This window comes from Tyto alba, unplaced genomic scaffold, assembly GCF_018691265.1.
Source record: "Tyto alba isolate M040663 unplaced genomic scaffold, T.alba_DEE_v4.0 Super-Scaffold_23, whole genome shotgun sequence".
Taxonomy (NCBI): domain Eukaryota; kingdom Metazoa; phylum Chordata; class Aves; order Strigiformes; family Tytonidae; genus Tyto; species Tyto alba.
Genome location: NW_024881297.1, coordinates 11,314,274 through 11,329,480, shown reverse-complemented (window position 1 = coordinate 11,329,480; position 15,207 = coordinate 11,314,274). Strand labels below are relative to the sequence as shown.

Below are 15,207 nucleotides of genomic sequence, written 5' to 3'. Positions count from 1 at the left end.
ACTTCCTTCCTCCCAACACCACACTGACATTACATATATCATGCTTAGTGGGATTTTAAGGCTAGAGTTTACAGCATTCAACTAGCATAGAGCTCTTTGCACAGCATTCTTTCAATTCAATATGGCTAAAAACATCAAGAAATCTTGAAAAAAAAATCTACTATTAAAATTAAGGCACACAAAAAAATAAACATTCTAAAATGCCTTTACAGTATAACATAAGGGGCAACACAACTGGTTATTTAAGAATAGGCCCAGCGTAAGTAGGGGCCTTTAAACACACAGAAGATATCTGACTCAAATGCATGACTACAGTAACAGGACACAATACCTTACTAAGGTAGGTTAAAAAAGCCTGCATGACAACATCCCTTCTCTTAACACAACCAAATTCATTTGAGTTCTTAACTAAAAACTGCCTGATGTTTAACTTCATATATGAACATGTGTGTAATGTTATATACATATAAAAACTTCATTCCAACAGTAAGAGAACAACCCACATGCCAGTTAAGTACAGGCAAAAGTACACATAAGGTTGGGGCTGAGAATATTGAGAAACACACTAAGGCTTCTGAGCCATGTAGGGCATGATATGGCTCCCAGGTCTGCCGATGCTACAGTTCTGTCATTTTCTGCTTCCTTCTCTATTTAGCACACTTCCTACTATAAATCAAAATCTTACCCACATAGCAACAACATATTTCACTGAAACTTACTGAAGGGATATTATATTAGACATAGATTCACCTACCTGCTTTTCAGGGTAGAGACATTGCAAAACAATATCATAACCAATATCATATATGTTGTATTTAGACAAAAAAAACCCACATCAGCAATGACATTTAATCCCAAAAGCAATGCTACACAGTGCAGCAACACTTATTCTGGCTGCTCAGACCTTAACACTTAAACTGATACAGAGCATGCTCTAGAAAATTGAAATCACTGCTGAAAAACTGTTTATAAAAAATTACATCCTTAGCCAGGAGAGACACTTTTATTTCAAGATGCCCTGGAGGGATCACCAACTTACACACACAGAGAAAACCCCATAGTTCAGACCAGAAAAGGCTCCACAGCTTCAACATAAATAAAGCAATTTCACTCTGTAAGAATATTTAAAAGATACCAAATTGGAAAGGAAAATACTAAAGCTATATAGCTATGATGAAATATGGACAATATATTGTGTATGCCTGCCTGACTACAGAGAAGATTCATTGATACACTCCCACATTTTTATGGCAGAACTTACATACAACTATGCCATGAAAACCTGAGTAACATTTGCACAGCTGCACTACAATGTAATTCACATCAGAACCTCAGAACTATGTCATTATTCTATTATTTCTACCTCGCATGTGGTTCTCTGGTTATTGATTTATGAGTCAATCTGAAATCTCACTTTGAGGCTTTTCTGCCAACTGTTAATAATACATTACACTTGTGATAAATGCTGTAACAAAATAATTTATGTTAAGCTTTCACAAACATTGCAAGAGAGCTTGTGATTATTGACAGCACAACCATTTAGATTTGCTCATTAATCTTGTCTACAAAATCTTAAACCCAACAATGCCTTTTGTTTAAGGAAAGATAATTCATTACAAGAGAAGTCTGAAAATATTCACCACCTTTTACTTAATTCTCTCTGGCATTAGGTATATTATAGCACTCCAATTTATGCCTGTGTAGTTAAATCTGTCATTTCTTCAATATAAATCCCTTGGGTTTAGGGGGTGAGGAAACAAGCATATAGATTCACTGCAGTACAAACGTGCCATACAAGTTTTTGACCTAAACAATGTTGTCATAGCAGATGTAGCAGGTTTAGTTTTAAATGTGAAATATGACTGCTAATTTAAGATACTTTCAGAACTCATAAGAGCTTTTATTTTAAATACTGTCATCCATATAACTAAAACACCTTCTACATGAAAATTTTTAAAAATCAATACATCATAGAAGTCTTAAAAGGCAACCTTTCACACACAAAAGCAGCATGAGTTAAATTGAGCCAGTGCATGGACAAACTGACCTAATAGATTGGAATAGTTACCTCCACAGGATCATTAAACCACAAACTAAGAGAGATTTACACAACAGACCTTAATGACTCTCTCAGAGAATCCACTAGAGACTATTGATCAAAGATCAATTTTTAAATAAACCCTAAATACATATTCTAAATAAATAGGAGCGTCAAAATGTTTACTCAGGAAAGCATAATGGGCCCTCTGGAGCTATTACTGAGATGCAAAAACATAATTGTACTTTTTACTGTATCTTTTTATGTGTAGATTACAAAGTAATTTACAAAACTGGCTAAGTATCAGTGTTACCGTTTGGGAATATTAGTATTTGGGAAAATGAACCATAGACAGGTTAGGTAGCTTCTGTCTTGTCTTCGGTAGCAATCACTCCAAATTCACACATATACAGCAAACAGTGGCTTAGGGTTTTTAACTGGGGGGGGGGGGGGGGAGGTGTTAGAAATCCAGCCCTGAACTGTTAAAAGGATAAAAAGAGATTGAGAAAGGTTGAAATAATCTGTTTGCTTATTTCTTGGAGGGAAAAAAGACAACCAAACAAATTTAAAAAAAAAAAAAAAAAATCAGAAAATTATTTTAAAGGACCTATCAACAAAAAATGAGGAAATGACACATCGTGACATACAATATAAAAATATGCACTGATCAAAAAAAAAAAAAAAACACCCACCCCCACAGAAAAACACACCAAGAGAAAACTATTGCTACAAATTCTGATCTGTAATTAAAACCAAAACTGGTACACCATATTGCAATCCCCAGAAATCTGAAATTTCTAATCAAAAGTCCCTTCCTATGCCAGTACAAAAAGGCACATAAGTATATAATACTTAGTATATGCATTGGCAACTGTTGCCCAGCAATCTTCCTCCCTGTTTCCCACTCACATGAGTTCTGGAAGAAAATACCTCCCAGGCTGAAATTGAGTAGAATCTAAGTAAATAACCCACATACCACATACTTTACGCAAGGCACATAGTACTTTCCAGTTCCAAATCTTAACTGTTTTGAAAACACTGTCTAATAATACTGTCTTGAAGTGTTTTGGACTAGGAACCATCAGAATTGCTCCAAGATTAGCATGATATCAAACTTCCCTCTGGAAGCCCAGCCACACGCTGGACTCCCCAGCCCTGCCACGCTGCTCACCAGGGCTTTAGGGGGCCGAGTTTCAGAGCCACTGCCTTCGGAAGCATCGGATAATGACTGCGTTTCACAGGATGCAAATGCACGTATCTGCCACTCCCTGAGAAGGGAACCGAAAGCCTAGATACGTCAACTCCAGGCTTTAGGACTTCACACAGGAAGGTATTAACAACAGACAGTGCCCAGAGGGGATGGTATCCGTGGTTGGTTGACTTGGCAGGCTGTCAGCCAGCCACCCAGCTGCCCTCTCGCTCCCCCTTCTTAACAGGGCTGGCGGAGAAAATAAAATTTAAAAGCTCATGGATCGAGATGAAGACGGAGTGATGACTTACCAATTACCATTATAAGCAAAACAGACTAATTCAGAGAAAATTCATTTAGTTTATTGTCAATTAAAATAGACCTGGATGGTGCAAAACAAAGACAAGAACTTCCCCTCACCCTGCTTTTTCCCAAGGCTTGACTTCACTCCTTCATTCTCAACTCCCCTACCTCCTCCTTCCCTCCCCTCAAGGGGCACAAGGGGGATGGGCAATGGGGTTCTAGTCAGTCCATAACAGTTCCTCTCTGCCACTCCTCCTCCCTTCACACTTCTCCCCTGCTCTAGTACGGGACCCCTTATCATGAACTGCAGACATTGAAGACCTGCTTCAGCATGGGTCCTCTCCATGGGCCAAAGTTTCTTCCAGGAGAACCTGCTCTGGAGTGGGCTGGTCACAGGCTGCAGGTCTTTGAGGGCATATCCACATGCTCTGGCATGGGCTCCTCTACAGGCTGCAAGGGAATATCTGCTCCTGCAACTGGAGTTGGTAAGCAGATCATTCTTCCCTTTCTACGACCTTGGAGTTCGCAGGGCTGTTTCTCACACTTCCTCGCTGCTGTGCAGCCTTTTGCCCTTTCTTAAATACATTTTCCCAGAGGCATCACTTGCTTTGCCGATGGGCACAGCTGTGTCCTGTGGTGGGTCTGTCACAGAGGCCACTCCTGCAGACCCCTTGCTACCATAGCTTTACCACCTACAACCAATATAATATAGTAGGGAACCAATGTGGAAAAAACAAACAACCCAACTCAAAACAACCCACTCCAAAAGCCCAAAACCACCCATCTACCCACACCACACAAACCACACTAAAGTCTACAAAGGAAAAATGTTTCACTAACACTAGCAGATGCTGGATTGTACATCAGGCCTACAAGTAGGTCTAATTCTTAGCGCAAAGTCCAAAATAACCAACTCCATTGCTAGACTAAGGAAAATAAATGTCCTTAAGATGCCTAATAGGTTATTCTGATGCATCCAAATATGATAAAGTGGATGAACAAACCACATTTTTTCCCTACACTGAAAATGTACTGCCACGCTGCTTAAGATTTACAGCACAGATAAGTTGGGAAGCATCCTTTGCAATTTCATAGAGGAGATTCTTCTTATACAAGTAGTATAATTTATGTACATTTGAACTAGAATGAGAGTGTCGTTAAACTATAAGCATTTGTATATGCAGACATGCACATGCCTCTGACAGCAATTAATGAATAGCAGCAAATCAGTCTTCATTTCATGACAGTGACTTCTGGAGTTAGCTGTTCAGCATACAGATGAGCTTCTAAAACATCCAAGTTACTGTACTTTTGTGTCAAGCCATAAGCCAAGTCAGGTTCCAGCAACAAAAATAGGAACGTGGCTTCATCAGCGCTGTTCTGGGCACATCCTTCACACACTACATTACTTGAATTAGCAAAGGTTTCAGTAGGATATCAAGCAACAGAACATTGGCAACTATGCTTATTAACATGCTTAATAACTTTTACGATAAGACTCTTTTTGGTTATTATACTGGCAAACTACACTCCCAAAATTCAAACAACAATTTCCTATGGACTTCCTATGTCAAAAAAACTGCTTCAGATGGGATGGGGATGCCTGTTCATTTCTAGAATGAAATAAGAGGGAAAAAAACCAACCAACCGAACAAAACAAACAAACCAGGGTATACCCCCTTCTGTTCTCACATCACACAAATTGCTTTGGTTTTACTTAGTACGCCTATCAATTGCATCCTTTGAAACAGGGATTCGATATTCAAGAGAGATCTGTCTTTGCCAAAAGAAGCTATCCTTTACAGTACCAAACAGACAAAGCCTCTGAAAAATGACTGTTTCAAGTTCCTAGGATATAAGCCAACTAGGAAGTGCTACATCATTTAGTTTAATCTATTGTAAGACACTGCCCTTTAATTACTCAGTGGTCCCTGTACCAAGCCTAATAAATTGTGACATTTTAAAACTGAGCACCCACTATATCTCACCACACTTGGGTTTCAGTGGCCGATCATTCCACGATCATTTGAATTTGTCTGACTTCAATTTCCAAGTTTTTCCTCTTATTGTGACCTCCCTAATTAAAGAAAGTACATGATAAAAATCACCTTTTGAAAACACTTCGACATTAATCAAGTCATCAGTCTTTCTGATAAGCTAAAACTTGTCAAATCTCCTGGTTCCTTCCATTACTTCAGGAAATTTTGAAAGCTTCTTTAAGCAAGGAAACTGAAATAAGATGCAGTTTTCTAGCACTGACCTAGACATATAGCTAAAAATCACCCACCTATTTAATTGGTTCAGTCAAACCACGGAATTTCAAGGGGAATTCCCATTTATTTACTACAAGCCTAAATCACTTCAGTAACAAGCCGTTAATTTGTGTCTAATCCTCCAAGTTTCTCAAAATACAGTTTGCATTTAAACAGCCTGAGTGGACCTAAAGGTTGGTTGATTTGCTGGTCCAACTGAGAGCCACTCATTCCATCCATCTGCACCTCATCTACACGTTAAAAAAAGCCACACCACAAAAAAAAAAAAGAAACAAAAAAAAAAAAAAAAACCAAAAAAAACAAAACCACACACCCCATATGAACCCCAGTACCAATACACAATAAACCCTCTAGGAGAGCAACATTAGTTCCCTAAATTTCCAGATCCAAACCGGTAACTACATTTGATTTCAGCAACTCTCCTACTTCTCTCTTCTCAGCTGCAAAGTTGATCAAAATATTTCCTGAAACTGTTTTACAAAATGCCACAGGGTCCCATGAAAACAGGATGCTTGGCAGAACATGGAGAAGAGAGTAGTTTGAAACTTAAAGCCCTTTACTACAAATAGTTTCTGCAACTCATACAGCAGAACAATAATGTATGAGGGTGCAGCAAAGGAGTGGCCATGAGCTTGCTTTCACCTGCATTAAACTTGTTGGTCCTTTCACCACCCAGAGGAATGAAGCCATATGAAACTCAAGCCAGAGAAACCTTTATGTCATATTGTCTCATTTTGTTTGCATACATACAGAAATCTATCACATGCCTCTGAACAGTGCTTTGAAAGCAAATACTGCCTTAAAAGTATACCATATGTGCACATTCTATCACTATATTAAAATAAGCCACTACATCATACTGAAAAATCTTTCAAACAGAATATACAATCTGTCAAGAAGTACTATCATTTCCATCCAACTGCTGGTCCATACAGTACAAAAATATCCCAGGATCCAATTATAGAATACTTACTGTTAACAGGTAAGCTTCATACTACTCCCTAATTCTTTAACCATCCCATGCTATTTTCAGACAACTACAGAATATCACGGAGAAAGGGTAATAAAAGAGCAATTCCACACTTGGTGCTTGTTCCTTCCAGAGGATGAGTGGCCCCAGCTCCTAATACAGCCAATGGCAAATGAGGGCACTCAGCAGCTCCTGCAAAACTTCCATCGCATGTCAGGGTCAGACCCTATTTTAATAGGCCCTTTATCTTAGGCACATAAGTGCTCTTTACAACAAAAGGAGAGAAAATAAAACCATTCTTAACAAATTTAGTTAAAAAAACACACTAAAAAATTGTAGTAGGTGTCTGAAAATGCATCTTGAACATTACCACAATACCTCAAATCAGCTGCAAGAGTTTGCTTTCACTATTTCAGTGGATTTGGTGGAATAATTCTGGATTTAGACCTGTGTATGTTACAAGCAGAACCTGGCCATAGGCTATTTATGATTCAGCTAAAGGATGTTGATATCGTGAAGAATACCTAGTGTTATAGAAGGCAAACAATGGATTTTTTTTTCATCTCCACTATTCTAATAACAGTGATTTATTTTTTTTGTCCCTAAAAGTACAATACCAATATCTATCATGAGAAAAGATTACTCAAGTTCTCACAGATTAGAGTAACACATCCAGAAAAGCAGTAGGAAAATGAATTACCTTATTTTTCATCAGAAAAAGCAGATTTCCTTTCAGTCGGCACCATCTCTCTCTCGGTTCTGTATGCAAAGAAGAGATTAATAAAAACAACCTTTTGTCTTCACACATTAAATGCTTCTTAAAGAAGATGCATTAGCTATAAAGGTCAGAAAAGAAAATCATTAACAGCCAAAAAAAGCCAGCTTCACTCAGCAGCTGCCTATGTACAACATGCTGTTAAATGCCAAGTAACTTCCCAGAAGGTTTCTTCTACTCTGCAGCTGAGAGAATTGGTGACTGCAGCATACACTCAGTGTTTTCTCTGCTTTTCTCCCTTTTCCTCACATGGGAGCAGAAACAGCCACTTGAGCATGGAACAGCTTCTGCTTCCATCATTTCAAGTGATGAAGTGTAATCCTTGTTAAGACACAAAAACATTTACTATTCCACTTAGATTAGAACATGCTAGTCTGAATTTAGACTTTTTAGAAAATAAAAAATGCTTAAATGAGACCTAAATATTTACAATCACTTTGCTATTACTATTTTACTATGCTTCTAAGAAGTGCTTAACTCATGGGAATAACAACATGTTTGTGTTTATACACACATACAGGCATGTAATCAAACTTTTAAGAACAGGGAGCATTTTAGAACTTTAGGTTCAGTGAGTGGGTCAAAAAATGTTAAGAAGTTATTCTTCCTAAACTAGCCATTTTTAAAATTGCATCATTTCTCTTCACAAAAAAAAAAAACCACTTGTGTATGTATCTGTAGGTACAGATAGATACATATACCTACTATAGACATATACAGATCCTGAACAAACCCTACATCACTTCTTAACAGGAGGAGGAACATTTTTACACGATATGTGTTCTTCTTTATTTTTGAGAGAGCACGTGAAACCCCATGTCTCCAGACAGCAGCCAGCCTCAAATTGCTAGGGAGCTGGAAGAGCAGCTGTACTGTAAGATCATGTTATTCCACAGCTGCCTCCATGGAACCCTTGTACTTCCCTGAAAACTGGCCACCGCTAGAGACATAATATTCACCAGAGGAATGTCTTGTTACCATAAATATATAAAATTCTCTTTTCCTCTTGATAATTTCAATAAAAATGTTTCAATAGGCAACATTTGAAGGTCAGAAGAGCTTTTCCCCACAAGGAAGTGGAAGGTTTACACTCACAGGTACTGGGATTTACAGTATCTATTTTCAGTTATAATCTGGGGTTTATTTTAGAGCAGAAATTGAAGTTCCTGCATCTTTCCAGACCTACTGAAGTGCAACAGTACAAAATGTAACATAAATTGATGCACATCCACCAACTAAAAATCTGAACACAGTTATCAGATCCAAGTATGTTGTTTTACACTACCAGTACAGGACTCTGGTAAGACTAAATTCCATACTCAAGAACCTTGTGAGCATCAGAAGGAAGGAATCCTATCACATTCACACTGCAGCTTTTTATAATAAAAAATATTTTTATATAGGATTGGGAAAGTCACTACCTTGTAAGTAGGAAAAGTAAGCAAGACCAAAAATTAGTCAAACTAACAATAACAAGTCTATAGGTGGATGGCATATACTGTGACCAAAATGCCTCAAGACAAATGACCCTTCTCACAAGGGGTCATAATCTGATTGCTGGGAGCCAGAAGGATTTACTGGGCAATAGGAACATCCTACACAGACATAATTTGTTTAATAGCTTTCCTTGAATCTACCACCACTGAACACGGCACAGACAGCCCATGATACAGGGCTAGGTGAATGTTTGGTCTGTCTCTGGTCAACCTGTGGTTTTTAGCAGCAATATTAGCACTCAACATATTCCTAAACGAAGAAGAATTCGAAACATCCTCATAAGCATCAGATATCCACTGGGCAGGGCTTCATATGCTGCCTACGATGAGAACAGAGGCAGAGAATCCTGTCAAGGAACGCCAAAGCAGCCAGAAGTAGATGCTCACTAGTACTCTATCCAAGAAGTTTGCTGCATCCTCCACAGGAAATTCTGGCTATTTGTTATTAGAAAATGTATGAAATATTCTGAAAATGTGGCACAGAAGTTTCTCAGCCCCTTATTATAACTGAGTCTGTGCTGATTTTGGGGTGGTTTGTTTTTTTGTTTTTTTTTTTTTTTTTCCTAACAAAATAAAAGCAGATATAATCACAATGAATATCAACTGAAAAAAAGTGAAAATAAAACATTTGCCATTACTGAAATTATTGTATTAGGACTGATTCTACAGCTAAACAGGAGCCATTTCCTAACAGCTACTGAGGGAACAGACATTTATTCAAGCTTACATGAAATGGAAAAATATTCAAAATACGATCCTAAAAGCCTAAAGAAACCTGCAAAGGAGGTGGGAAGTGAGCCATGGAAAATCTATAATGATAAAAGAACACAGGTTCTGGGGGTGGGAGAGGTAGGCCCTGAGGTACTGGATATCTAAACTTTAAAACATGGCAACTAATGCCTGGTGACTAGCAATCACCAGTAGTAGAAAAGCAATCTTTCTTTAAAGAAGAAAATAATAATAACGTTAAGGACTGAGTAGTATTTCTCAGGTATATGACAAACCTGAGCAAACTAAAAAGCTGACTTTAAACTTCTTTCTTTAGAAAGGTATTTAGCACCACTCAAGCATAAGTAATGAAGAAAACTGAAAACTCTGAGCTCTATTTGATTAGTGAAACTGTAAGCTGACAAGTGCAGAAAACATGCGCATCAACCACGGGTAGTTTTCAGTGCAAGTCTTCTTTTACCTATTAATTTTTCATCCCCAACCACTCTGCAAATCTTCAGTTTTCCTTCCTTGTCAAAACAACCTGATGGTCGCCTGGCCAGCAAAGCCAGATCTTTAGCATTGAATCTCATGGGGTTGCCAGGGAAGAGGATGAAGATGAGTAAGAGATGTAGAAGGACAGCGATGATGCTAGTTAGAGTTTGTTGAAGCTGAGTAAAATCTAGACAGCAGATATGAAGGTCAACTGAAATATTAAAAACAAAAAAGAAAACAAGAGATGTGCCCTTTATTGTGATTTCCACTCTGTTGTACACTCCAATCACTGTACTTTCTTTCTTAGTATGGGAGCAGGGTAAGTAACAGGGAAAAAACCCGTTACACAGGTGACCATCTCCCCAACACACTCCTCAAGAAAGAAAAATGTGGCTTAGCATTCCAGTGTTCCTATAACCTCATACAAAAGCTGTAATTTTATGCAGTATTTCCACAGTTTGTCAATACTGCTAAAAATATATTTTGGCTATAGGCATAAATAACCAGAGAGCTCAAATATACATTCATGGGGCAGAGGGAGGAGAAAAGATTGTCTTATACCTCCAGCTCCTTCACAGAAACCGTAACTCGAATAAAATACAAAGTGTTAACTGTAGAAGTTCACCACATACTCAAGTATTCCTGTTTTGCTATACTGACCCTGATTAGGACATTGAGTGCTTCCCTTTTGGTCATGGTATATTCTAACAGTTTGCAATTCTTCTCCAACATTTTCTTCTGGGTTTTCAGGAAACAAGTTGTCTCCCACCCAGTTTTCATTTATTAGAAATACATCTACTGAACTTAGTGAAAAAATTACACTTGACACATACATAAGAGATCTTTGTTTCTCCCAGAGCCCCTCCTCTGTTTACCTAAAGTTAAAATCATTTCAGAATCAGTAGCTGTAATTTTGACCAGTGCAAGTTTGGAAACAAATATTTTTTGTCCTGACTGCAATTAACAGAGCACCATTTCACACTGCTACAAGGATGAGAAAATAAGTCCAGAAAAGCCGTTCTACACAGATCTGCCTTTTAATCCCCAAAATATCCAACCCTTTCATAAAGGCCTTTCTCAAAGAAGAATTTTTCATATCACTGTTATGCAAACAAATAACACAAGTTTGTCAGACGGCTTCTAATACTCCTACACACTTGAAAAAAAAAAAAAAAAATCCCACCCTTCAGCACATGGGCTTCAGAATCCAGTTTCTGTCTCTAAATCAGAAGCCATTGTTCTTCAGAGAACAGCACTGACACATTTATCTGATGGAGAACTACAACTCTTAGCAGCTCCTGATCAAGTTGCTCTCCACTGTTGAGATGAAGGACAAGTTACATCATCTGGGCTGTATCTTTCTGCGGGCCCTTTCATTCCTACTTTTCCCTTTACATTCACTTTCTTCACTCAGTTTTATCCCTCAATCAATGACTGCTACTATGTCCTTTAATTTCCAAATGCCAAACCACAGCCAATTCCAACAGCACTACAAAAAGGAAAGCAGAGCAAGCTTAACTATTACTTTGTACATATGAAATATGGCCAAGTCGTAAATATGATGTTCAGAAGACAAATCTCTAAGTAAGTTTTTCCCCCTAGGAACATTCTACAATTCTACAAAGAACTGCCATAAAGCTAAAAGCTCTTTTAGGCTTCCCTTTTCATTATCAAATATCCTCGCAAGCAAGAAACAGAGTATGTGCAAGCATTCCCAACACATATCGAAGCAGTAGGAGGTTGCAGCTTCAACTTTCCAATTCATTCCCACACATACACCACCTTGTTTTCCCTTTAGTATCAGCAGCTATAGTTCTTCTTTTAAGGCCACCCTCATGCCTCTGAGTCCATTTCATAATCTTGTCAGAATTATAACCTCATAACCTTATCACAGAACCTGACCTGTAATTTACAACATACAAGGATGCTGCTGTGCCCAAAATGAGCTATTGACCCAACAGAGGCTCCACGAAGGTGCAGCTGGCTGCTTATATTTTGTAAATTGAGAGGCTACAACTGCGGAAAGATGAGTCATACAGCATTTACAAAAAGGGTATTTATCATACTCTGTAATGTAATACTACAAGCATATTCAGCATTGAAGACCAAATCCATCAGGGGGAGGGGAAGGGGGGCAGGGGAAGATGCTGGCCTGGCTGCATGACACACAAAATCCAGCCATGATGACCCTTATAAAAGGATTACTAGGCCATACAGGGATCTTGGAACTGGCAATATGTATATTCTTACTACCCTCTGTGTGCTGAGTAGAATTAATTGTTGGTTTTATTTTCCAGCCACAGACTGTATTTTTAGCAAAAGAGCACTCAGTGTTTGCTCTAGACCTATTTGGTTTTTAGAAAAAAAAACAAAAAAAAAAAAAACACAACATAAAAACCCACAAACATAAGCTTGGCAAGGTAAATAATTTTTGTGATCTCCACCTGTGCAGTTTAGTTATCAGCTGGTCCCTTCTCAGGCAGGTACCTTGCACATCTTTCACCTAGCTCATTGGTAGCCTTCCTGTTTTAGAGAACACAGTTCTAGAAATTCAACTGCAACCTACTTATTGGTTTGTGAACTAATCCGTTCTAGTCCATTTTATAAACACCTTACAAATCTACCCTAAACAGCATCTTCAACTACACAGAGTTACTTTAGATTGCTTCAATCCTTTTGAGTAGGATGGACGAAGTCAGAGCTGATGAGTCTGGTCCCAGATGGAAGAATCATTGAAAAACCATCAACAACTGAACAAAACCTATACAATCAAAGCAATGAAGGTTACTGGCTAAACTCTACTTATGTTTAAATGCAGTAATTACTGTAATGCATGGATACCTGTACTCCACATGGAACTGCAAAACACTGAAGACCAAGGGATGAGACTAGTTGCAAGCCACTATTTAAGAAAGCTTTTGCTTTCCAGCAAAGGAAAAAAAAACAAAACGAGGTAAGCAGAATATTTGGGATTTCTGGAAAAGCTATTAAAAGGAATAAAAGAAACTCCAGGAAGAGGTGTGCATATTGATTTTGTTATCTCCTGCCTCCCCAAGGGAGAGGGTATATCCCTTGCACTCACCTGTCAGTAAAGTGGTAACAGTCTAGAAATTCCTTTTATGATATCTCTGCATCACTTGCTTTGCATATGAGCCATAACATGTAAATCATGTGGGACAGCAAGAGTGGTACACAGCAGTTAAAACCCTCAAGACAGAATACTTCAGGACACATAAGCCAGTACCAGATTTGAAATGCAAGGCAGCTGGGCCAGCAGAGCTCCACAGTGATAATAATCAAGGTGTCTGTTGCCTTAAATTTGCCAGAGAAGCTAAACTAATCTGGCAGTGTCTGAATATTATTCAGATCTAAAAGGCATAAGAGATCGTGGGACCATCCAAAAGTGATCACAGCCAGCGTTGACACAACAATAAAATTAAAGGTAAAAAACCCCAGTAGAAATATCTATCTTCAGCTTCAGCATTGGGTCTCCTTGAAAGAGCAGAAAGATGTTTTAGCTCAATAATCCACTCCCCTTCTGTCCCCATTTCAGAATAAAGCTGTCATTCAGGGAAACTACTTAGTCATATAGTGCTTTTAAATGCTTCTCCTAGCTAATCTCTTTCCTAGCATTAACTCAGATAGGAAAGATATTATCTTCAGTTATTTAATACTGGTGGTTCAAGAGACAGGCATTATTTAATACTCATGGTTGGAGAGAGAGGCATGCTGAATCTAAAGTGCCTCTCAACATTTTTCCCCACACAATCACCACAGCCATAATTTATAAGGAAACTAGACCAGTCAATTACTTCATGAGTGGCCAGGAGAGAAAGAGGTGCAGGATCCTGCGTCCTTGGAAGCAATAGCTTTAGAACAGATGACAGTTTTGACAGCTCATAGACCACAAAATTTATGAAGTCTCTGTTGGATGTCCCCTGTCCCCCCACATATGCAATCATAGTTTTCGTGATCATTTTCCATGGACATGGAACAGTCAGAATTATTTGATTCACGTGACACAGAAAAAGAGCTGGAACATATTGTAACTGTTAAGTATAGCTGCACATTTTTGATTATCACAAGGAGAGATATGTACACTCCTGATCACCTGAAGAGATGTAAACCCACCTTTTACCCTAAATGTAAATGTTAAAAGTCAATCAAAACTAGGAGCATGTTCAAGTAATCTTAATTTACCGGGAAGTTTTATGATGCAAGACCTGTACAAAATTGACGTCAGCACAGAAGACTACATGAAAAAAGCTACACATTGAAACAATTTGCAACTGACCTCCACCTCTTGCACCCTGCAGGACACCTACTAAGAGGTATTTTATTAGTCTCAGAAAACCACCAAGGCGTAGTCGTTCAAAGCAGTAACTGCAGGAGGTCACTACTGCCTATAGCAAAGACAGTAACCACCTTCAGGGCTGCACACACCACCCGGAAACATCCTTTTCAGCACTATCTTTTAGGTTCCAAGGTTTCTTATCTATCTTAAGCACAGTTCAACATGAAAGAAATTAGCGCATAATACCTTGCGGCTTTCATTAGTACTGCATTTAACTGTAGGTATTTTAGTAAAGTATTAAAACTCAAGCTTTCTAAGGATGCCATCCCCGAAGCCTCTGAAACAGTCAATAAAATCGGTTGCCCAATTTCACTAGTTTAGCAGTTTCAAAAAGAAAAACACTAGAACTCATGTCTGCAAGTCCTCAGAGACCCTGCCAAACACATTCTAAATTTCCCTTCTCTTCCTTTGTAAAGGTACAATATTTTTAGTTCACATCATCTTGTACTAAGAGTTTCTTTAATCTTTAGAACACATACAGAACAGGAAACAGCCTTCAAAAGGAAGGCTGCAAAATTAGTCCTCAATTTTGTCTTCAAGAACTATATTCTTTTTAAGCAAAGCCTTGTTGCTAATTCCACATACTGTCTCTATTTCACCCATAAA

The 15,207-nt window shown here is 38.3% G+C and overlaps 1 protein-coding gene across 4 annotated transcripts in view; it reads right to left on the bottom strand.

Annotated features, from left to right (window-relative positions):
- INPP4B (inositol polyphosphate-4-phosphatase type II B) overlaps window positions 1–15,207 on the bottom strand; it is a 342,715-nt gene that overhangs the window by 282,729 nt on the left and 44,779 nt on the right. For 3 of the 4 annotated variants that reach the window (XM_042796878.1, XM_042796879.1, XM_042796880.1), the window contains one exon: window positions 7,474–7,532. The exons of the other annotated variant lie outside the window; for it this stretch is intronic. In XM_042796878.1, the coding sequence (XP_042652812.1) occupies window positions 7,474–7,485 (12 nt within the window). In that variant the 5' untranslated portion in view covers window positions 7,486–7,532. The remainder of the gene's footprint in view (window positions 1–7,473; window positions 7,533–15,207) is intronic. 4 annotated transcript variants of the gene reach the window in all.